Source organism: Phycodurus eques, chromosome 19 (assembly GCF_024500275.1).
Source record: "Phycodurus eques isolate BA_2022a chromosome 19, UOR_Pequ_1.1, whole genome shotgun sequence".
Classification (NCBI taxonomy): Eukaryota; Metazoa; Chordata; class Actinopteri; order Syngnathiformes; family Syngnathidae; genus Phycodurus; species Phycodurus eques.
Window position 1 is genome coordinate 3,256,380 of NC_084543.1, and position 19,723 is coordinate 3,276,102.

The 19,723-nt window shown below is 47.9% G+C and overlaps 1 protein-coding gene across 1 annotated transcript; it reads left to right on the forward strand.

Moving 5' to 3' along the window:
- wnt3 (wingless-type MMTV integration site family, member 3) lies at nucleotides 1-17,983 on the forward strand. Its single transcript, XM_061705878.1, has 4 exons — nucleotides 1-341; nucleotides 10,162-10,403; nucleotides 14,608-14,873; nucleotides 16,211-17,983. Exons 1-4 carry the CDS (start codon nucleotides 262-264, stop codon nucleotides 16,688-16,690), a joined length of 1,068 nt encoding a protein of 355 aa, XP_061561862.1. The 5' UTR covers nucleotides 1-261; the 3' UTR covers nucleotides 16,691-17,983.
- Nucleotides 17,984-19,723: the final 1,740 nt, after the last annotated feature.

A 19,723-nucleotide genomic window follows, 5' to 3' on the forward strand; every position in this document is an offset into this window, starting at 1 on the left:
GACATCCACCTTAGGGAAGGAGAAGAAGGACAAGAAGAAGAGAGGGAGGGAAGGAAGGAGAGGAGCGTCACTCACTTTTCTTTCTGGCAGCCACCAGGAGCCTCACACGCTTTCCTGGCCCGACGGCGCCAACAACAGGACGCTTCTTCTTCTTTTCGACATTTTCATTTGAAATTTCCACTCCACTCCTGAAAATTTCCCCCAAATCTCGTGGGGAAAGTGGAGCTTCCATGCGTTGAACCCCCCAACCAGGCTCGCCTCATGGATTTGTACCTGATTGGATATTTGGCGTGCGTGTGGCTGTGCGGCTCGCGGGTGCTCGGAGGCTATCCCATCTGGTGGTGAGTGCGCCGCGCCGCGACCGGCAAATCGGGTGTACGACGGGCGCGCCGCCGTTCAGAAACAAAATGATAAAGGCCTTCACCCGTTGATGAAGCAGATGCAGACATTTATGCAAATTCTAAGCGGAATTAAGAGAGTTTGAAAATGGGTGCCGGGCGGACGGTAGCGCAGCATTGACACATGAATGTAATTCCACAAAATATGGAAGTCAAAAGAAGTTGAAGCACACAGGAAATAAAGTCACATTTCTATTCCAGAAGACACTGGAACTCAATTCCACAAGAAATTCCATCGAACCAAAAAAATGAATTCAGAATTCCAGATAAGCAGGAAACAAAGTGCGGCTCCGAAACCTGACATTGTCATGTGACTTCTTTCAATTGACTTGTCCACGTTCGTGCTGTTTTATGCTGGTTTGGTGACATTTTATGACATTACTGGGCTAAAAAAAAAAAGCAATTATTCTGAAAAATGTCTGTCGTTTTTGAGAAGTGCGGAATCTTACAAGAAGAAAAAAAAAAATTCCAAGGAGATATTTTCGAGAAAAAAGATGAGAACAAAGCCATGTTTTGTTTTGTTTTTTTTAAGAGAAAAAGTCCTCATCTTACGAGAACAAAAATGGCGTTCTTTCAAGACAAAATGTTTTCACGCCAACACACGTTGGCGGTTTCTTTCTTTTGTTATGGTTACGGCTTGTCACCTCCATGCGAGTTACAGCAGAATTCTGGTGAACTTTTGAGTGACTTGGACGCATTTCTTCTACTCGTGTGTTCGTGCGTGCGTGCGCGGGTGACGAAGGCGATCTGGCGCAGTCTGCGCAACTTGTCAATGCGACTGCACGTTCGGTAGCCCAGCGAGCATGTGGGCCGCCGCGCAGCGCCAGCGTGCTCTTCTGCTTCCATTTAGCGCTTGGCGGCGGGCGCCGAGCGCCTCGCGAGGTCTGCACGCCCACTGCCGGCTGCGGCGAGGACGAGCGCGCGCGAGCCGCAAAGGGGCTCGGCTTGCTGACCCCCGGCGGTGTCGTGTTCCCGGTAGCGAACCGAGCGCGTGGTTGCCTTTGATTAGAGCCGACACATTTTTCGCGGCGTGGCTCCAGGTGACGGCGCAGGTGCTGAGGAACGGCTGACGTGAAGGCCCCTCCCGCCCCCGACACAGAAAACGTCAAACGTTTCTGCGAGCGGCCCGGCGGGCTCCTCTAGCAGCGCCTGACGGAGGGGCCGTAAAATGTGCACATACTGCAGACGTGCACGCAGGGAGCGCTAATCAGGAAGTCAATTGGCCTCGTAAATTCAAATTCAAGAATGTTGCGGGCAAACAAGCTCAGACTACAGTGCCGTTGGACTGTGACAAAAACAACAGTACGTCATATATTCATGATGAGAAGGTTGAGGACATTGCACGTGTGTTTGCTAGCAATTTACAAAACAATAAAAAAAAAAAAAAAAAAAAAAAAAGACAAAACCCTGGAATGGCTGTTTCATGCCATAATGGCAGACTTGCAGAGTCTGCTTCAGCATGGCTTCTTGAGACTTTTTGGTGGTTCTACTTGTGATAGACATGCCTACGAACTTTCATACGGCGTCAAGTGAAACCGGATTCAGGGGCTGAAGTTTCAACAAAATTGAAGGAGCCCTAGAAATGGCCAGAAGGCCAAATCTGACAAACACCTGCTTTTTGTGGGTCTACTCAAGATAGAAATGCCTTCCAACTTTCATGTTGCTGAGTAAAAATGGATTCACAGGCTGAATTTTCAAAAACCTATTAAGGACCCGTGAAAAAGGCCAAAGTGACCCGACAATGGCCGCTTCAAACCACGATGGCAAACTTGCGAAGTCGTTTTGAGCACGGCTTCTTGAGATGTTTTTGTGGGTCTCCTCATGATAGACATGTCTACCAACTTTCATTTAGCCCAGTGAAACTGGATTCAGGGGCTGAATTTTCAAAATCAAACGGAAGGAGCACTGCAAATTGCCACAACGACACTAAAACGGCTGTTTCAAACCACAATGGCTGACTGGCGCATATAAAAATACTGAGCATTATTCATGGACTGGATTTTTTTTTTTTGTATTGGATCTGATTGGAATGAACAAAAAAAAAAAAAAAGTTTGTTTTCATTAAAATCATATTTGACAATAGAGGGGTCACTTTTTGTCCTAAGATCACACACCCACACCCACGAATACACACATTTCTCCAGTGTGACCTCAGCAGCTTAAATGGAGCTGAAGAGTCCATCTCCGGGTCTCAGGAATGTCATTATCTGACAGCACCCCCCCCCCCCCCCCCCCCCCCCAAAAAAAAACTTCCAGCCCTCAGTCTCGGATGGATCACTTCAGATGATTCCCAGTGCGACCGTGCGTGTGAAAGGATCGAGGATGTGGCGGTGTTATTCGCAGACGTGTGACGAACGTAGCTGCAGCTAGGGCAGGAACGTTCCCGAGAGGCCCAGCGCCGGGGGTCAAAGTTCACTCAAACGTAAAGTATTTGGACAGTACGATGCGGGCAGGTGCACTCCGGAGCCAACCGATGATAAGAGTTTTCCTGTTTTATGGCCGTCAAACTTCGCTGCCGTGTTCGGCCCGCGTGCAGCGACGGAAACTGCAATTCTTCGCAATTCAACGTCGCTCATCTGTCAAGCGCCCGTGCGTCAAATTTGGTAGCGATCGGACAAAATAACCGAAGAAAAGCGCGTCTTTGTAGGGCTTCTCGAAATGGGCAAAATGACCCCGAAACGGCAGCGTCAAAGCAAAATGAGACTTGCTGCGTCTTTTTGGGCAGAGACATGATAGACATGCGTCCAGAATGTCCTGTTGCTAAGTTAAACTGAGAGTTTCTACTCATGATAAGCACGCCAGCAACTTTCACGGCGCTAAATGAAACTCGCATTGGGGGCCGACGTCAACAAGGAGCAGCGAACGAGCGAGGCGAGCTCCTCACGAGCTCATTTCAAAGCAGCCGTAATCTGGCCCTTCATCAAAGCAGATGCGCTGCGCTCACGTAGGAAATGACAAAGTAGACCCCACTCACAATCACCCCCCCCCACTCCCACCTCCACCTCCAGCGCGCATGGCTATTAGTGGCACTAAAAGACAGGGCGGGCTGGTTCCTCAAAGGGAAACCTCCGAGGCCCCAGAGGCTATGAGCTCATTAGGACCTCGCGCACGCGCAACATTTAAAGTCTTCATTAGCTCGGCCATCTCACCCGCTCGCGCGTTCATTATGAGCAAAGACACACGGGGTCACGTGCACGACTAAAGGCGAGCTCGTCACACCTGCGCAGCCCCCCCCCCCCATTGTGACCCCGGTCAAACATGGCCGCCCCGTACCGAAGTTCAATTTAGAAATTGCTCAAACTGTACGTCTAAATGACACAAGGTTAAACAATTCAAGTCCAAGAACGATTTGTGTGAAGAAAATCAGAATCCAAGCTACAGGGTTGCAATGATGCAACAATTCGCAGCACGCAAGCAACAACACCACCGCCGCCACTACGAGGGATTTCGTTATCAGCACGCAGCGTCTTTAAATATTTTTAAAAGACGCTATGCCTTTGTTCGCATAGCCACAAACGAATTCCAGAAGCACGCCTGAAGATTCCAGACGCTCTCGTGCGAGTTTTGATTTGCGTGGCACACATTAGTGCTGACATTTGGAGCACAGAGCCAACAAGCTAGCAACAACATAGCAGCGAGCTAGCACCAAACTAAGCTCAGGCTAGAAGAAATGAACCCTCCAAAACTGCTCAAAGGACACTCTTCCATTTCCAACATCTTTGTGAAGTGGGATTTTTGTGTTTCCCGTGATGCCATCAAAAACAAAATTAGCAAGTAGACTGAACATAAGTAACACACTTTGGGTGTTCGCGATCTCGCTTTACCCCAAGATGAGACAGACTCGTTGAAAAGCAACAAGTGCAGGCTCCCTCCCGCTAATCACAACAATCATTTGCTTGTATCGGTTTCTACGACAGATATAAGGATTAAGGTCACCCTGAACGACCCTAGTTGAAGCCAGCTGCACCATCAAGTGCAAAAGTGATCAGTAGATTTCGTCCCCCCCAAACGTACCGATAGATTGCTCTCAATGGGCCTTATTTGTGCCAAGATCCCAAATCGCAGGTGCTAAAATGTTGCAACTGGTGTAAAGGTGTTGGAGATCGCTGCCATTAAAAGAGGGTTTTGCGATTTAGGAAGCTCTGATGTTTTTCCACCATGGAACATTTGGAAGAACACCACAAAGGCAAAGTGAACTTTGAAGTGATGGAATTGGAAGTGTTAGTGGAAGAAAACAATCTTCTTCAATCTCAGAAATAGAACCCGGTTCTCTCTCAGGGTCAGAATAAATTAGTGACGGAGACCTTCTTCCCCGTTTTTGACTATGGACTGCCTCATCCAAATATCTCCAGTCCCTCGGACACTGTTTTTCATTCGGCACTGAGAGTGCCACTTGCTGGAGTGAGTTGTATATCAATTCAAAGTTGCCTCCTCTAAATGCACAGAGATTTGGACATTGGTGGATCCGAATGATAAGACTCTTTAAGGCTTGATTTCTGCTTAACTGTGTGCTTTATTTTTATTTTTTTTTAAAAACAAGGAATAGCTATTTTTTTTTTTTGCATTCTTGCACGACACTCGTTTCATCTGTTCCTCGCGTAAGGACTGAATTTGGAAAAAAAAGCTTCCAGCTTTGCTGCCCCCCGCGGCATTTGGAAAACTCTGAAACGCTCTGAAGTTATTCCGTTTGGAGTTTTCCGTTCTTGTCCTGAGGGACTACCAGCTCGAGACCACTGAACAGTGCCCGTGCTTCAAATTTGGAATTGTTGTGTGAGAACTTCTGCACTTTTGATTGAAGAACCCTTTTGTAAGTTTTACTCTATTCTTCACTTCCCTGGGACATGTGCTACTGACCAGGCCAGGTCACCCTTGCAAAATCTTAAATCTTTAAAAAAAAAAAAAAAAAAAAAAAGATGTTTTGTTTGATTTAACCTGATTTAACACTGCGTTGGGACGGCACACCTGAAAAACTGCTCTGGGAGAGGCCAGCGGCAATTGTCACAGTGTACTAAAATGACCCAGACACATGGAAATGCAGAATTGAAAAAAGTTTTAAAGCATGACTCCTTCTTGTGACTCCTTCCAAGTCAACCATAAGCTCATTCAAAAGCTCCAAAATGGAATTGCTGATATGTCGCGATAATGTTTTTTTTTGTTTGTTTTGGTTTCTGGCATTTCAAAAATGTTCACACAAGCGAAAAAGATCGGTACTCGCTGTGGTTTCTCAATTGTGTCTGCGCCTCCTTCTCAACCGCAGTTATTGTCATGCATTCGCACTTGCTTATCAGACGCGGTATTCGTAGACGCAAAATTGTCTCGGGTTTGATAAGTCACATTGCGCACGCCTGATGTATTTGCGTCTATTCGCCCGGTTAGTAGATCAGCTTCCACGTCTGTTTGCGTGAGAAAGCAAGTATGTGGCCGTTTTTTGCACGTGCAAGGCTCAGTTAATCAGGCCCGATGCGCCTGGTGGTCTCAGAGGAGAGTTCACAAGTTGACGTCGCGTTCAGCTTCGCTCTCGTGACTGCAGGGCGTCCTCGTCCCAACGCTGCACTCCAGCGGCAGCGGCAGCAGCAGGATGAGCTGCGGAGCTCCCGACAGGTTGGAACATCTTTCGATGGTATTGTCATTTTTTATCTGATCAGCCGGAAGCTGTTGGACTACAAATCAAAAGTGTGCCAGAGAAGAAGCCATCAACACGAGGAAAAAGTCCCGTCCTCGGGAGAAGCCGCCAACCACGCGTGGCCCACTTAGTCTCTTTCCGCCGTCTGTAGCTCCCCACAGACTCTTTTGAGGGATTCGAGAGCAACAACGTGACGCCGGCGCAGTCTGTCGCTTAGCGGCGCGACGGTCCGCGGGCAAATCTGACAAACACCTGCTTACGCTTCCACGTTTCGAGGTAAACACGAGTTGAATGCGAATAACGTCCCCGGTGTCACCCGGGATGCGACACTTGAGGCTCGACATAGCATATGCTAGCCTGATTTATTCAGGAGCCAAGTTTGTTTGCGAGTCTTCTATTGCGTCCTTACCGTCATTCCAATCAAAAGGTCACGTTCATGAAAAGATAACTCCCGAGACACCCACTTCCTGTTTGGGGGGAAGTAGCTACTTCTACATCTGAAGGAGTCCCCAGGTGGCTTTTTAGCATTGAGGGTGAACACGTGCTACCTCCTTGTAGCTTTGCGTACCTCAGCCCCACTGCTGCTTCTTTTTGTTTTGTTTGAATTTCAACAAACTTCCAATAAAGTTTCACATTCAGTGCAGAAGCTACAGTGACGATGAATCCAAAGACAAACTCCGAGACCTTTTCACCATGACGTCACATTCTCGTAAGTTAAGGTACCACTGTACTTTCACGTGGGCCCGCTGAGCTCGCTAGAGAGAAAACCCTCAAACAGGCTGTAAAGCCCCCCAGGGCAGATGAGGCCCCACGCGGGACTTGCCGGGGCACGCACCTGCCAAAGCCTGCAGTTGGCCGCCGCCGCCGCTCTTGCCGTTTGTCCCAGCGCCTGCAGCAGATTCCCCCGGATGGCTGGCTGCCTCTGTGGAGGTCTGCCGTTCGCCGCCCCGGTCGGGACATGTTGCTCACGGCTTCCGAGAAGCCAGGAAAAGCAGGAAGGAAGGGGGGGGGGGGGGGGTGTTGATGGGGACGGACGAGCGCGGCCCACGTGCAACCCCTCGGCTGAGACTCATTCCTCATCCGCCTCGCGGATTGAGAGAATGTCCGCAAAACATATCGTGACGCAAACTTGAAAATGTTCGCATTGGAAACGGGAGTTCAGTGAATCCCCGCCTAGTCGCAGTTTACAATTCAGCAATTCACAGACTTCATTTTTTTCTGTGGAAACGACCGTCACTGATTCGTTTTTGTGCACTTTCTGTGATGCCCTAAGATGCCACAAGATGCCGCCAAACCGCTGGCTACGAGGAAAGTAGGTAATTGGTGTCAAAGCAGTATGTTAAAGAGATTCATCTTGGCTCTGCTAAGATCTTTGGATATCAGGGAGGAGTTAAGTTTAGCCAGGGTTGTTAGTGAAGTTTTTTCTTTGCTGCATATGCATGTACAGGTGTTTGTTTTTGCTCTACTGGAGTGGCTTTTAAGCTTAAACTCTTGTCACTGTATTGCTTCACAATTGCTATTTTTACGCATATCGAAGGTGATGTACATAACTCCCCTCCCCCCCCCCCCCCCGCCCCCAAAATCAAATAATCTGTTAGCCGTGTATTTGTAACGGTAATGTTATGTGTTTGAAATGATATCCAAGTGTTTTAGGCTCATAGTTTGTGGTTTATCTATGGTAGAAACAATATAGGCAAGTGTAAAGATTGGTGGGGAGGGTCCGTCACCCGCTTTTTCTCGCTATTTGCAACAGGGCTCGGCCAGGGGGATCACAATTCGGAGACGGCGTTTTTCATCAATTTTCATCCAAGACGGGGGCCGCCGTGTTTGGCAACATCGCCCTCTGCCGTCGACCGAAATTAACGTCATTCGCGTTGCGAACGTCAAGTGACCAAATGCAGACTTGCTTCGGTAACTAGCATAACTCCGGGTTGATGACGCGATGGTTTGAAAACAAACTTGCTCAAATGCTGTTCAAACTGCGACGGAGGTGCGAATGAAGAACCGCGATATAGTTGGTGGGGGCAACACTGTATTTCTGACTTGATGAATGCGGCGTTAGAGACATCAATTGCATTTATGCGAGGTCGCTTTGTTCATGCTAACTTCATGCTCTTTGAAAAGATTGGGTGGTGGTCGAGAGGTTGTGAGTCCTAGTAAAATTATATTCATACTTGACTTTGTGCTGCATTAGTGCTGTCAGGGGGCTGAGGCATGCTCATCTGTCACAGTCACTAGCCGCTCTTATTGGGTTGCGCCCGGCGGGGGTGCTTAGGTCATCGCGAGCGGCGCTATGATCTGATCACTGACAATTGGCTCTCAACCCCCCCCCCCCCCACTCCTGCACACCACCACCATGGGATCCTTTCATGGCCCCCAGCGCCATGTTGTCCACTCAGGCCGAGCTGCTAATCAGATGGCAGCGGTTCTCATAAAAATATCTTGGTTTGACTTTGGCTTGCGCCCGACGTGCTAAAACATGGACGCGGGCCTCGTCTTCTCTTTGTGAGCTCAGCAGAAATTGACAGCAATCAAAATGAGACACCTGAAGGAAACTACAGTGACGTTCCGGACCCGACCGTGATAAATGAAAATACATATTATTTGACTCCTGATCCACAGTAAAATAAATCAAATAGAAATCTGCGATATGAGGAGGCCATATATAAAAATATTTTTGGGAGCAGTTTAACTTTAATTGATTAAAACACACTGTCAATGTATTTGAACCCCCCCAAAAATGCAAGCATAAAAAGTATCAAAGACACTTTTAGTGTCTGTGTTAGACACGCCTGTGCCTTTAAGAGGCGGGGCCTGGTGGGACGATGGCACGTGATGTTGGCGAGCACGCCTGTGAGCGTGTCGGCGTGAGCTGTGGCTGACAGCAGCTTCGGCGTGAGCGCACTTATTGCATTTGAGTGTTCTCCTGGCCGTTCAATAAACGACTTCAAATTGCATCGGTGACTGTGGCTCCCCTTTCCCCCACGTCAGGGCAGTCCAGTAATTATACTCTAAAAATCCTTAAAAACCATTGAAAAAAGCGATGCACAATATATATAGAAAATATCTAACAATAAGGGGATGAAAAATGTAAACACTCGCTTTATATTTTAAGCCTTATATTACTCCTGCTACGTGCTGTAATCACATGGAAATTTATTTCAACACACTTTTCAAACAACTTTTTGTGTTCAACAGACAAATCGTCGATACTTCAGGACCGCGATATAATTTGATCGCAATAGATGAACCGCAAGGTGGGATCATTTCATTATTACTGGATATCCATTTGCGGAAGCGCAAACTGATCTGATTCATGATCAGCGCGTAGAGGGCGACGCGGCGGAATCTCCCAATCTGATCTTGAGAGTTTGTAACTATGACATCAGCACATTGGAAGCATACAATTGTCTTGGCATGTCTTGTTAAGATGAAGAAATCGTGTAAAGCACATTGAGGTCCTTGTGTGTGAAATGCACGATATAAATAATTTTGCTTTGCTTTAAGACTCGACTTTCCGACTTGATTCAAATGCGTTACGAGTCTTGTCGCTCAAGAAAAAGGTAAAGACTGAAATAACCTATTGACTTTGGACTCCGGTGTCTTAAAGGTCTTGTAGCTCAAGAAGAAGTGAAAGAGTTAATGTGAAGTGAGTGAAAGAACGCTGACTTTGGACTTGACTCGTCTTAAAAGCGTAGTGGATCATGATAAGTTGAAGACAATGTTAAAATGAGTTTTAAGACTCTTGACTATGGACCTGACACCAGTGGATGAAGAAGTTTAAGACTGAATGAAGTTTCAGACTCTTCATGCCGTTGACTCCAATGTCTTGTTTGTAGTTATGTAGATAAAGAAGACATTAGAAACGTCACATGACAGACTGACTTTGGACTTGACACTCATGACTTACAGCGGTTGCGGATCAAGCCGAAGTTCAAGATTCGTAAATCCATTGGCCGCAAAGTCTTAAAAAGTCTTGTAGCTGAAGAAGTTCAAGACTTTATGTGACTTTAGCGTGATAATTAAATCTCTTGTAACACACCAAGGTGTGGTAAGTTTAAATATGAGGATCTGGGACGTTGTAGATGTAAAGCTGCTGCTGTTTCCGAGATGCTGACTGAAACTGTTGCCGCCCCCCAGGTCGCTGGCCCTGGGGCAGCAGTACTCGTCCTTGGGCTCCCAACCCATCCTGTGCGGCTCCATCCCAGGCCTGGTTCCCAAGCAGCTGCGCTTCTGCCGCAACTACATCGAGATCATGCCCAGCGTAGCCGAGGGCGTCAAACTGGGCATCCAGGAGTGCCAGCACCAGTTCCGCGGGCGGCGGTGGAACTGCACCACCATCAAGGACAACCTAGCCATCTTCGGCCCGGTGCTGGATAAAGGTAGGCTTTTGCGTCACTGTGCGATGACTCATGTGTGCGGGTTCAGAAAGGCTACTGCAAGCCGTTACAAAAACCTCCACATGTAGCAGAGAACAGTTTGGAGCCTGAGGCTCAGAGCTGTCTGTACGTCTGCTGCCAAAACACTAACTGGGACAATTACAATAATAGACACCTTTCCCGGCTGCAGCCAGCGCAAGCACAAGCACCGACACATTCTGCTTGCGTCCACGTTCGTCCTCGCCACCGTTTGCCCGTTTACAGTGCGGCGCATGAAAGAGGGTCGGCGTGCCGCATCCATCGGCGAGTTCCCAGTCAAGTGCCACCGAAACACTGCGCACATTCATCAGGTCGCTCACACGCGGAATATCAATTGTCGGGATAGCGCCTGTGAGGCCGACAGCGGGATGCGGCCTCGCGGTCGGCGGTCGGGAAGGTAGACGCTTGTGTTGCCGCCGATCGGAAAAGAATCGGCTTGTGTGTGTCACAGGCGAATGAATGCGGGCAGCGTGAGCAGTCCAAGCGCCTCCGTCGGCTCAAAAGGAGAGAGGAGGCCAAATGAGATTACAGGCAATAGAAAAGGGCCGGGGGGCTCCGCTCAACCCCTACTGTGCATGAAGGCCGCTGCGCGCCTCACACAGTCCGGCTCCCACGGACGCCCCATTCACACGCCCTTTTGACTCTGTCATGAACAGGCTGAAAGGGGATCTCTCCCGACCTGGCCCGGGTGTGCGCTTCGGGACGGGGAGGCGAAACAAGGTGTGACGGGGCGACCGAGACCGAGGGAGGCCGGAGCCCTTACGGCGGGGCGGGGCGGTTCGGTGACGGTGCTGCGTGCGATTTCTGCTGGGGGGAAATGAGGGGGAGAGGGGGGGCGCTTGGTTAAGGGAGTTTAGGGAATGCCAGCTCCGGGCAAAGCGGGGTGGTGGGGGCGCGAGTCGCTGGGCCCTTTGTGTGGATAACACAGTGTGACACAAGTGATACAATGGCGAATTGATGGGCCCAGCAGGTAGTAGCAGCAGCAGCGCCTTACCGACGAGTCGCTAGCGCGGGCCTTGTGCGAGACGACCTGCTTCGGAATCAGCTGGGACTGGTGTTGTCCAATTAGCATGATGCAAAATATCACGCGCGTTCGGATTCTGTTGTCATTTTTAGTGACGGACGGTAGCTCTGCATCAGTACCAACCTCATCGGAAGCCGTTATGGCATTTATTCGATATCCAGTTTACTAGTAATGTTTTTTTTCTTCTACTAGCGCCACTTTTGGCCTACTAGCTGGACATCAATGATGGTGAATAAATGCTCAAAACTCTTTGGGGTATTAATTCGACTGTATCGGGGGAAATGGCGTAAAGGCTACGATAGCAAATTCATATTTAAGAGAATAAAGGCTGGAATATGAGGAACAAGTTGATTTCAGGATTTTTTTACGGAACAATAAGTCAGGTTAGTGAGGGAAGAGCAAAAGAACTTTCTTCCTATAAAATTCATCTTCCTCAAAGGATGAATAAAGGATATCAATCTATTCTGCCCTTATTATGGAAAAGATGCATTTATTCACTAAAACATTGGACTAATTTCTTCAAATAGGATCTGTTTTGTTCTCTAAAGAAATGCGACTATCGCAGTAATAATACACCCTTTGTTCTTAAAAAAAAAAAAAAAAAAAAACTCTTAATGCAATGGTGTGAGATTGATGTGACGATTGTGACGATACATCGCAATGATAGCGCTTTTAATTGCGCCAGAGCTAAGCTAGGGAAGAGTAATTGCTTTATCATGTTTTATTGGCACGCCAATATGTAGGTATGCACATTTTGAAACATTTATTGCAAGATATTTTTGCCTACCCCGATACTACGGCTCGTGGGTGTAGGTCCCGGGACCCCAGTTTGAGAACCACTTCCAGATGTCCCGAACAGGCAGTCAAACTAGCAACATTTTGTCTAATTGGGTGGCGGACTCATTGTCTTGGAATTTCTGGCTCTACCTGAGTAAACTCGCCTCCCGCCGCACATCAGTTTGTCTTCACATTTGTGTTAGAGCCGGCGGTGCGTAATGGCAGAGCCTCAGACAAGTGTGCTGCGATGATCAAACAATGGTGTCGGGCTTACATAATGAGCCGGTGCCTTCAAAGGGGGCGTCAGCAAAGTAAACGGGCCGACGTGCTGCTAGGTTTCACCTAAAGGCCTTGTTCGCTGAACAGGGATGGGTAAGGGATGAGGGGGCGGTGGGTGGGGGACAACATTCCTGAAACACTATCCAGATGCAAAGCGGCACACCTCAGGGATGACAGGAGGTCATGAGATCCCACTGAGCACTAAGGCCCCCCTGACATCGCCACAAAGGGCTGATGTCACTGCAGGGACTCTGCTTTTCCAGGAGTCCTCACTCATCCCGGAGTAAACAAAGTGTTTACTGTCTTTTATCATCCAGTGGGACGTGGAGGGAAAGTCCTCCACCTCCCCAACGAGGGTCGTCAGGAGGGCTTCTCGTTAACCATCCAGCCCGGGTGACCTGGTGATACACTTAAATCCGCCATTTCCCGACACGCTGTGGTCTTCGTTTTGTCCGAACAGAAACTGGTGACAGGTTTAGGAACGAATAGCGCGTTACTGATCAACCAGAGGCGTTAAGGGGATCCTCTGTTCACAATAGCGTTCCGTTCCTGTGGTGGCAACATAACCCGAATTTCTAGTCAGGGTCAAAGTTAGAACATGCCCTAGTTTATCACCAACCTACACTGGCGCAGTCGTAAAGTCCTAATTAATCCATCCATTTTCCATACCGCTAATCCTCATTAGGGTCCCAGGCGTGGGCTATCCTAGCTAGATTTGGGCGAGAGGCGGGGATGCACCCTGACCTGAACCCCAGCCACAATCACAGGGCTAAAGTCACAATTGCAGTCAATATTTGTATGAAAAGAAAAGTAGTACAGGGATGGTCGGAAGGAGCTGCAGTGTGTCTTTGTTGATTTAGAAAAAGTGTGCGACGAGTGCCGAGGAGGAGCTAGTACGACTAGTACTAGCTCCTTTGACTAGTACGTACAAGACCTGTATGAGAAGAGGAAAACAGTGGCAAGGTGAGGTGTGCTGCTGCTGTGACAGAAGACTTCAAGGTGGAGTTGAGACTGCAGCAAGGATCAACTCTAAGCCCCTTCTTGTTTGCTATTGTGATGAACAAAGGAGACTCCATAGACTATGATGTTTGCAGATGACTGTGATCTGTGGTGAGAGTAGGGAGCAGGTGGGAGAGAACCTAAAGAGGCGGAGGTACGCACTGGAGGGACGAGGAATGAAGATCAGTCACAGAGTATGTGTGAGAACGAAAGGGCTGGTGGAATGGTGAGGTTACAAAGAGTAGAGGTGGCATCAACTGTGCGGAGTAATGGGGAGTGTGGAAGAGAGGTGAAGAAGGGAATACAGGAAGGACTGAGAGAAAGGGTGGAGGAAGGTGTAACAGAAGAGCACCAGCTAAGGTGAAAAGAAAGGTGTAGCTGTCCCTCAGCTCTATGACCAGGCGAGATGTGCGGATTGGCATCAGCAGAGACCGTGTGACGTAACACAGGGAAACCTGAGTACAAATGAACACAATATCAGTTCCAAGATCAGGCATATAATCGTACTTTTATAAGCACAAAGACAATGACCTCATTCGCCTTACCGAGGGAGCTAGCTAATCAAAGATTCAAGGCTTCAGCTCTGTTTCTTCCTTCTGCAGCTTTGGTTTGTTTTATCTTTAGATTAAAGACTTGTGTGTGTCCATTGGGTCCTGAAGCTCTTCTAGCCAAAGTCTCAGAGAACTAGTTTCTTCCTTGGAGCCTGTTGTATGGTTCTGAGATCAGTAAGTAGCAATGGCCGGCAGACAAGAGCTAGAGGTGGCAGAGTTAAGATGCTGAGAATCTCTTTGTCAGTGACGAGGATGGACAGGTTCAGGAATAAAATAATAAATTACAGACAGTAAGTGAGTCAAGGTCGCTGAAGAACTACATGATATAGTGGAGGAACACTGCAATGATTTTCAGTAGAATCCTCAAGTGAGTGTCCTCTTTGTCCTGAGCAGAGTTGCGTTGAAGGGAAGGACTTTGAATAGCAGCGTCTGGATGTTGGCAGAGCTCACGTTTGCGCTTGACCATGTTTAACACGATTGACACACTCTCCCTTCTCTGCCCCCCGCCTGTTTGCCGCCCGGCCTCCGTCTCCCACAGCAACCAGAGAGTCGTCGTTTGTCCACGCCATCGCTTCGGCCGGCGTCGCCTTCGCCGTGACGCGTTCCTGCGCCGAGGGCACGTCCACCATGTGCGGCTGCGACTCCCATCACAAGGGACCGCCCGGGGAGGGCTGGAAGTGGGGTGGCTGCAGCGAGGACGCAGAGTTTGGCGTGCTGGTATCCCGGGAGTTTGCCGACGCCCGGGAAAACCGACCGGACGCACGCTCGGCCATGAACCGGCACAACAACGAAGCGGGACGCACGGTAAAAACTCAGAAATGTGGCCTGGACGTAACGTGTGGAATCAGCCTCTAATCATACACTGTACCGACAAAACTGCAGTGGGACCTTGACTTGCAAGTTGAATTTGCTAGCGACTCGAATGAGCGAGTTTAAGATGGTAGCGGAGAAGTCCACAACATCCACCTAGTATCCCATAATTTGCAACACAGATACATTGAGTTTCACGCGCTGCCACGGAACAAATGAAACTTTTAATTGCATTTTCAACCGCAAATGTTTGCCCACGGTTTGTCCAATCTTCTTTTCGCGGTAACAGCATCAACACGACGATTGATGCTTTCTTTCATTGGAAAGATTAGCCGATGTTTCTGTTTGAGCTCAAAACGCTTTAGAAACACTTCGCCGCACACAAACACACCCACGGCAAAAATTCCCTGACTGTCAAGTCAGCTTCGTGACTTGACGGAGAAAGGCAGGCAGGATTTTAGCCATTAACGGCTGGCCGCGACCACACAGGAACCCGGCGGCAGGGTCCGCGCCTCGGTTTGCCACCTGGCCCCGTTCACGCTGCCTCTGTTTGGCCCGCGGGCACCTCGAGCCCTCGCTTTGATGTCACCTGTCCATCCTCTGGTGGGACGGTGAGGTGCAGGGGATTTCTTTTCCGAGGTTAAATATAGAATGAAAGAACAACAAAGGCGCTAGGAGCCTTGGGGCGGCTCACTGTTGATGTGAGCTACAGAATTAGTAGCTGCGCCCCAAATTCTCCTTTAAGTAGTCAATGAATTACCTAAATAATATCTAGGAGACCGAGACAAGCTTTAAGATGATGTCATATTCTTGTAAGTAACAACAATCATACAGCAAAAGCACACCTGATGATCTCTCGCAGCACATTTTCTCTAATCCCCAAAAGAGGATCTGGTCTGACTTTGTCGTCCTCTATGCCCACAACCGCAAACATACTCAACAGTCTAATCCGAAATTAGTCAGTATTAGGCAAGTCAAATATGTGAGCCTTACAGTCAAGAGATTCTGTAATTAATGTATGATGAATTTTTGCCGACAATTTGATACAATAGCTAAGCGGTTTTGATTACTTGGCACAACCACAAAAACTTCTGCACGCACAAAATATGCTGCCCTTCGAAACATACCTAGTAAATGGATTTAAGTACACTAACAAGTATTTGTACTCGGTTACGTCCCACTAGTAGTGAATCCACTGATGGAACTTTTGTCTGGGTGTCAAGTATGCATGACCGCAGGCTTTGGAATGTTTCTATCTCGGATTCCATCTCTCTTGCAGAGTAGTATCATTGCATTGCCATTCGAACAATGTTGTGTTGCGTGTCGCCCAGACCATCCTGGACCACATGCATCTGCGCTGCAAGTGCCACGGCCTGTCGGGGAGCTGCGAGGTGAAGACCTGCTGGTGGGCGCAGCCCGACTTCCGGATGCTGGGCGACTACCTGAAGGACAAGTACGACAGCGCCTCTGAGATGGTGGTGGAGAAGCACCGGGAGTCCCGCGGCTGGGTGGAGACCCTGCGCGTCAAGTACGCCTTCTTCAAGCACCCCACTGAGCGCGACCTGGTCTACTATGAGGGCTCGCCGAATTTCTGCGAGCCCAACCAGGAGACGGGCTCCTTCGGGACGCGAGACCGCGCCTGCAACGTGTCGTCGCACGGCATCGAGGGTTGCGACCTGCTGTGCTGCGGCCGCGGGCACAACACCCGGACCGAGAAGCGCAAGGAGAAGTGCCACTGCATCTTCCACTGGTGCTGTTACGTCAGCTGCCAGGAGTGTGTGCGCGTTTATGACGTGCACACGTGCAAGTGAACCTTTCAGATCCCTGCACGGCGTCCCCCTCATTGCCTACACGGCCCGTCCCTCTCTGCACCCAACCTGGTGGACGCGTCTGACCCTCCCCAAGCTTCACCTCCCCCATTGTCTTTATTTATTTCCCCCTCTGTGCCAACCACATGTACAGTAACACACAAATGCAGTCAGAACAAACAACACGAAAATATTTCCTTTGGAATGATGTTAAATTAAAAAAAAACAACAACAAAAAAAACAGACCTCATGTGTCCGGCCGCTCCGGCTGGTTTTACGATTACACGACTCACAAAAAGAGATTCAGCTTTCGGGTGAAATTTCAGGATGGTCTTAAAATGTTCTTCATTTCAACTTCATTTGAATTTTTGAAGGCATGCGTCCAATTGTTCAATGTTTCAGAACTTTTGACACAACAGGTGTTTCTTCCAGAAAAATGTCCACAGGTTATCTACTTCTACACCTTTCTGTGACTCTTCCAGTCTCTCTGTTGCAACCTGCTGATGACACTCTGTGTCAATCTAAGCTCGCTGGCAACTTCCGAGGTCGTGTTGATCAATCATTCGGTGTTGTCCTGGTCTCGTCATGTCAAAATTCACCCCCCAATCTTGACCTTCTACTCAAAGGCTGCACTGATTTCAAATCCAGAGCGATGCAACGCAGCCAGGTACGGTGGATCATGACAGTGGCTAACAAACCTGAATTTCACAAACGAGCTGGCTGAGAGCCTTTTCTGCGGCAACCCGTTAAAAAAAAAAACGTGTTAGACGAATATCTACGTCTGTGGCAGTAAGCAGCTGAATTCCAGTTGATGAATATCAACGTCCACAGCAGCGAATGAATTAAATACCAATTCTAATTGAACCAGCAAATTTTAAGCACCTGTTGTGAATTTTGCCGTTCAGCTCTTTGTTGTTAGTTGGACGCGGACATTCGGAAGTTTCACTTCATCCTGATGATTCAACCCAAAGCCGAACATGCCTAACTTTCTGTGAGTGGTGTAGAACGATTACTTTTCAAACTAAATCAACCTCTAAAAAAAAAAGGTGACTTGAGCAGGTGGCCCAGGGAAGCGAAAGGCCTCACCGTGTAAACTACTGAACAGGACTTCGGGTCTTCATAACTACTGAGCGGACGAGAGACGCTAGCGCGGCCCGATTTTTACGGCCCCCGCATTGCTGAAATATTAGAACAGGGCCGGACTGCAGGTATGCAGGAGGGAGCATGCGTGCGAACAGGCAAGCTCATTCCACGCGCTGACAATGTCACATTTCAGCCAAACATTGCTAAACTTCACTCTGGAGATAATTGGAAGAGGATTTCTTTTTTTTTTTTTCCCCCCATGGAACTGCTTAGTTTGCGGCTAACGTAGCAGTGCTGAGCAACCAGAGTGGCACACTCAAGTCAAGCTTCAGCACGCTTAGTGTTAAACGTAGAAGCAGAAATATGCTCGCGAGCACTCATCAGCGATGATGATGTGCGAAAATCACAGTGGGTGTTAAAGGAAGAAAAAAAAAACAACAAGTGCTATTTATTAAACTTTTGGCTGGCTTAGTGGGATACGATCGATACAGGGTGTAGACAAAGACTCACGTTTATTACAAAAGCAATTGATATATTTTTCAGATGTGTTATATATATACAGCTTTGAAGAAAAAAAAAAAAAAAAAAAAGATCTCGGGTTTTTTTTTTTTTTTTTTGGTACATGGACAAGTGAAGCGCTTCCGAGTGAGATAAGCTACGTTTGAAATGGAGGACGGGTTATTGATGTGATAACTATCGGGCTAACCTGAAAGACCCTCATTGTACTTTAAGCAAGTGTTTCCTAACCTTTATTGAGTCAAGGCACATATTTTACAGGAGAAAAGTCTCACAGCACACCACCCAAAAAATATATATATACAGTGAAACCCTGCTTATTTGTGGTTTGGCATTCACAGATTAATTTTTTGGGGGAAAACATATCCTCCGTTATTCTCGGTTTTTGTGCTCAGTCCAAAGCACTAAAAGTATTGCTTTGCTGCCATCTTGGTGCCAGCGAACTATGTTGAAGTGAGTTGAGGCGCTTCTTGTAGTGCTTTGCCGCCATCTTGTGACACCTATAGGCAATTAGAAACGTTTGTAGGAGTTGCGTCAATTACTCTGGGATTTTCGTGGGGTTCACTGCATACTGAAATAATGACGGTCTTGTCTCAATTTATTCTGAAATTAGTGTGAAATCTCAACCGGTTTTGTTCAACACAAAATTATCATTCTGTTGTATAAATGGAAAAAGGTTAATTGTACCTTCTGTCATCTAGTATATATTTATGGAACAGATAAGATGAACAAAGACATGTTATTTGTCATACATAAATAATAACATTCAGACCAATTAAGTCACAATGGATAGTTTGCCTTAAACACCGCAACTATTCGGAATGAACATTTTAAGATAAATCTTCGCGAACAAACGACAGCTTTGTGATTGGAGAAGCAGCAAGAATCCGAACGAAACATGTTAGAACCGCGCAGCGACGTAGCACGGCGCAAGCTTGTCGAGGCTAAAAAATAAAACACAGAAATCATTTTTTCAAAACCGGCGGCTTCAAACGTTTCAGCCAGAAGCTGGTCATGACTTTGAGGTGCACTGAAAAGACTCACGAGATCATTCCGGAATTCGGGCCACAAAAAATGCGAAAGCACAATGCGGGAGGGACGGGGCACAAGATGGCGGAGGCGAGCGGATGTTTTTGTCTTTTCGCGAAGGGGGAGGGGGCGGGGGGTGCGGACCTGTAAGGTTTGCCGACATGTACTCATCATAGTGGAGCAAATGTAGCTGACACGTGCGCTAGCTTAGCTTAGCATCTTCCTACACACAAACCCACACAGACTTCCTGTTCCTGGCCCTCCCCCCACCCGCTATATCCAAAGTTTTGTACAAATGTTCGAAAAGTGAATGATTCCCTTTTGATTTTATAATCGTAAATGTTATGTTTTTATAAATATTATTTATTATACAATGTATATATCTGTATGACTGAACCAAGATTATAT

Coding starts and splice junctions, on each gene's coding strand:
- wnt3 (XM_061705878.1), top strand. CDS start 262: ATGGATTTGTACCTGATTGGATATTTGGCGTGCGTGTGGCTGTGCGGC. Junction 342..10,161: donor GGAGGCTATCCCATCTGGTG/GTGAGTGCGCCG, acceptor GCCGCCCCCCAG/GTCGCTGGCCCTGGGGCAGC. Junction 10,404..14,607: donor CGGCCCGGTGCTGGATAAAG/GTAGGCTTTTGC, acceptor CGTCTCCCACAG/CAACCAGAGAGTCGTCGTTT.